Consider the following 3,438-nt stretch of genomic DNA (forward strand, 5'->3'; position numbering starts at 1 on the left):
TAATATATGATTTGAGTTTATTTAATTTAAAGAGATTGAATTTTGGGAATAATATTAAATTAAACATAGTATAGATAGATTTGAATATTTTATTATTTTACTAATAAAATTTATTAATTATTTATTAATTTAATTAATGGTGTTAAATGAATTTTGCTTTAATTTATTATTAAGAATTTAGGTAAATTTTAGATGCATTTTAAAATATTCGTCTTAATTAAGAATATGGCATACGTATCTTTTGAGACATTTTAAAATTCAAAAATGCAATAATGCACTTTGAGAAATATTTTTCTAAAAATTAACTTCATCAATTTATTTAAAAATAAGATAATAGACAATTCTTAGTATAATAAAATGAGAAATTTTTAGGCCTTAATACAAATTATAGAAAAATAGTTTTAGTCAAGATAAGTCAATAAAAGCAACCGTGCTAGAACCACGGGACTCGAGGGGTGCCTCATACCTTCCCCTCAGTCAACAGAATTCGTTACCCGATCTTCTGTTGTCGCAGACTAACAAAGAGTCATTTTATTTTAATTAGAAATTCAATAAGGCGACTCTGAAAAAGATAAAAACTAATCCCTATTCAATACCGTCACTTTAATAGGAAAAACCCTTCGATTTCGACCTTCGACTCCGATCCCTTCGAGCGAAAAAGTAGTGTGACATATCTGACGACTCTGTTAGGGCATAACATCTTCCAGATCAAGTTAATCCCCATACTTTATCCACATCTTCAATCACTTCTTTCACCTTGTGTATCACCATAACGCGATCATAGTTCCAAGGGACCGCTTTTGTATTAACAATAGGCAACTGTGACACTGGTTTAATAATAATGGGAGCTATAGGAGCTCCTTTTATAATTAAAAGAGGTTTAGGGGATCTTCCAGGAACAATGATTTTTGGCTTTACTTGACTTGACCCAACATTTTCTGAAATTTCTTTCCCCACCACCAAGGGAACATTCAATGATTTGGGTTTTGTTACCTCCACTTCTGCAGGTTTTTCTTTTGTCAAATCTACAACATTTACTGATTTTTTCGAATCAATTTTCATTTTAATGATCGGCTTAAAGGATATTGCAACATCTTCATCACAGAGTATTACTTCGAGTATATTTGTTTCATTATGATCTGACAGCGGATTTTGATTGACATTTGGAACATCTGGACTTTGTACCATGATCTATTGGGTGTTAATCATCCCTTGAATTGCTCTTTTCAGATACCAATACATCTCTGTGTCATGCCCTGGGGCGTCAGAATAGGATCACATCTTTTAGAATAGTCTAAGTTCTTCGGGATCCTTCTCTCAATTGGATTTAAAACATTCATTTTCCTCAGCCTATGAAATAAATTGGTGTAAGATATTCTAATAGGAGTGAAATTATCTTTTCCCACTTATCCATTTTGTAGCGTGCTCTAGGTCGGAAATTAGACCTAGGAGGGCCTTTTTGAATTTGCAGGACTGGTGAATGATTTTAGATGGCTGGTGCACGCCATTGCGGGTATGAAGGAGCCCGAGCATATGGTTGTGCATTTTAAATAGGATATTGGGGGGATGGAATGAAATATAATGAATTTTGTGCATATGGTTAACGCGCACCTCTCCAATATTGTCGTAGACCTGGCACGACAGTTGCTACGTCCTTTTTTCTTTTATTAACCCCAAAACTTCCTGCACCACTTTGAATTGCCTGTGTTATTGCTTTCAAAGTGGCCTGGATGATAGTTTTTCCTAACTTTATTCCATTCTCTACCATCTCTCCAACTTTAATAACTTCAGCAAATATGCTTCTAACAGTAGAAAGTAAGTGATGGAAATAATTGGGTTCTTGTGCTTGCAGAAAGATATTAATCATTTTAGATCCCTTTATTGGCGGTCTGACTTTTGAAGCCTGCTCTCTCCATCTGATAGCATATTCTCGAAAACTTTCAGTCATCTTTTTTCTCATGTTAGCAAGTGTAGTGCGATCTGACACTATTTTAATATTATATTGAAATTATTGAATGAAATCTCGAGCCATGTCATCCCATACATGCCAACGGGAAATGTCTTGGTCAATAAACCATTCAGAAGCTATTCCTGTCAAGCTTTCTCCAAAGTAAGCCATCAATAATTTTTCTTTTCCTCCTGCTCCCCTTAGTTGATTGCAGAACTTCTTCAAATAAGCTAGAGGATCGCCATGGCCTTCGTATTTGTCAAACCTTGGCATTTTGAACCCTAGCGGCAAATGGACATCTAGAAACATACATAAATCTTTATATGAAACACTTTTTGGTCCACCTAATCCTTGCATATTTCTCATACTCTGCTCCAATCTTCTTACTTTCCTAGTAATTTCCTCTTGTTCCTCATTTTTAAAAATCTTCTCGATCATGATTGTAGAATCGTGTTGATAAGCATGATAATGTGGATTTTGAGCTTTGAAAGTTATTTCAGAAGGATATAACAGATCATGACTTGGTTCTCCCATATTAATCGGTACTGTCGGTTGAGTACCCGCAATAGCTGGTGCGATAGAAGTAAAAAGAAGATTATTTATGACAGCTGGATTTGGTGGGCGCATGGTAGAATTACCAGCAACACCAGACATATTAGCAAATGGGTCGAATCCTGGTGGGTAAAATGGATCACTAGTTTGAGTTGGAGAAGGATTTGGATCATTCAAAGTCGAAAGTCCAGGGATTGAAGAAGGCGGGGCTTTTCCATTCAACCAAGGTTGGTACATCTCTGCCATCTGTTGTTTTAATAACTTAAGTTCTTCCATTGATGCTACTTCTTGCAAAATTAATTGATTTTGATCTTCTTCACTATCAGACCCTATACCTTCTCTATGGGTCATTTTTCTTTTTCCCTTGTATCTGGTGTTGTACTGATATGATATCAGTTTAAACCACAAACCAACCACCAATTACTTTATCTTTTTGTTATCAAGTAGCAAACAAGTAAGTGTTATATATTCAACACATTATAATGCCACGTTGTGTGTCATGATTCTATATGCATTTTCCAACCTATCATGGAAGGATTTGTGATTCATTCCGGCTTTTCTAGGAATACTTTTCAAAAGTTATGATCGAACCCTTTGGAGGGTTGCCTACGTATCATGTCAGGACATGAATCCGATCTTGCGTAGTTCGGAGGAATTTAACAAAATGATTGTTTCATTTGAAGAAAATAAAGTAAGTGAAGTAAAACATATGTTATATATATAAAAATAAACAGTCAACTTCATTACATTCTATAATATAAATACAACAAAATAACTGACCCGACTCCTAAGATGAAACCTACTAACTTACATCTGAAAACTAAAAGACATAATATCTAAACAAGAAGTTTTTTTAAAAAATAAACATGAAAAACTATGACCAAGAAAACAACTATCCATTCAACTTGATATGTCCTCCCAAACCCAAGTATATGTCC

General features: G+C 34.5%; 1 protein-coding gene across 1 annotated transcript; it reads right to left on the reverse strand.

Moving 5' to 3' along the window:
* Nucleotides 1-1,600: 1,600 nt before the first annotated feature.
* Nucleotides 1,601-2,851, reverse strand: LOC124897771. Its single transcript, XM_047411146.1, has 3 exons — nt 2,317-2,851; nt 2,053-2,229; nt 1,601-1,986 (listed from the first exon to the last, which is right to left on the reverse strand). Exons 1-3 carry the CDS (start codon nt 2,849-2,851, stop codon nt 1,601-1,603), a joined length of 1,098 nt encoding a protein of 365 aa, XP_047267102.1.
* Between the last annotated feature and the right edge of the window lie 587 nt (nt 2,852-3,438).

Source organism: Capsicum annuum, chromosome 1, assembly GCF_002878395.1.
Source record: "Capsicum annuum cultivar UCD-10X-F1 chromosome 1, UCD10Xv1.1, whole genome shotgun sequence".
In the NCBI taxonomy this organism is placed as follows: Eukaryota; Viridiplantae; Streptophyta; class Magnoliopsida; order Solanales; family Solanaceae; genus Capsicum; species Capsicum annuum.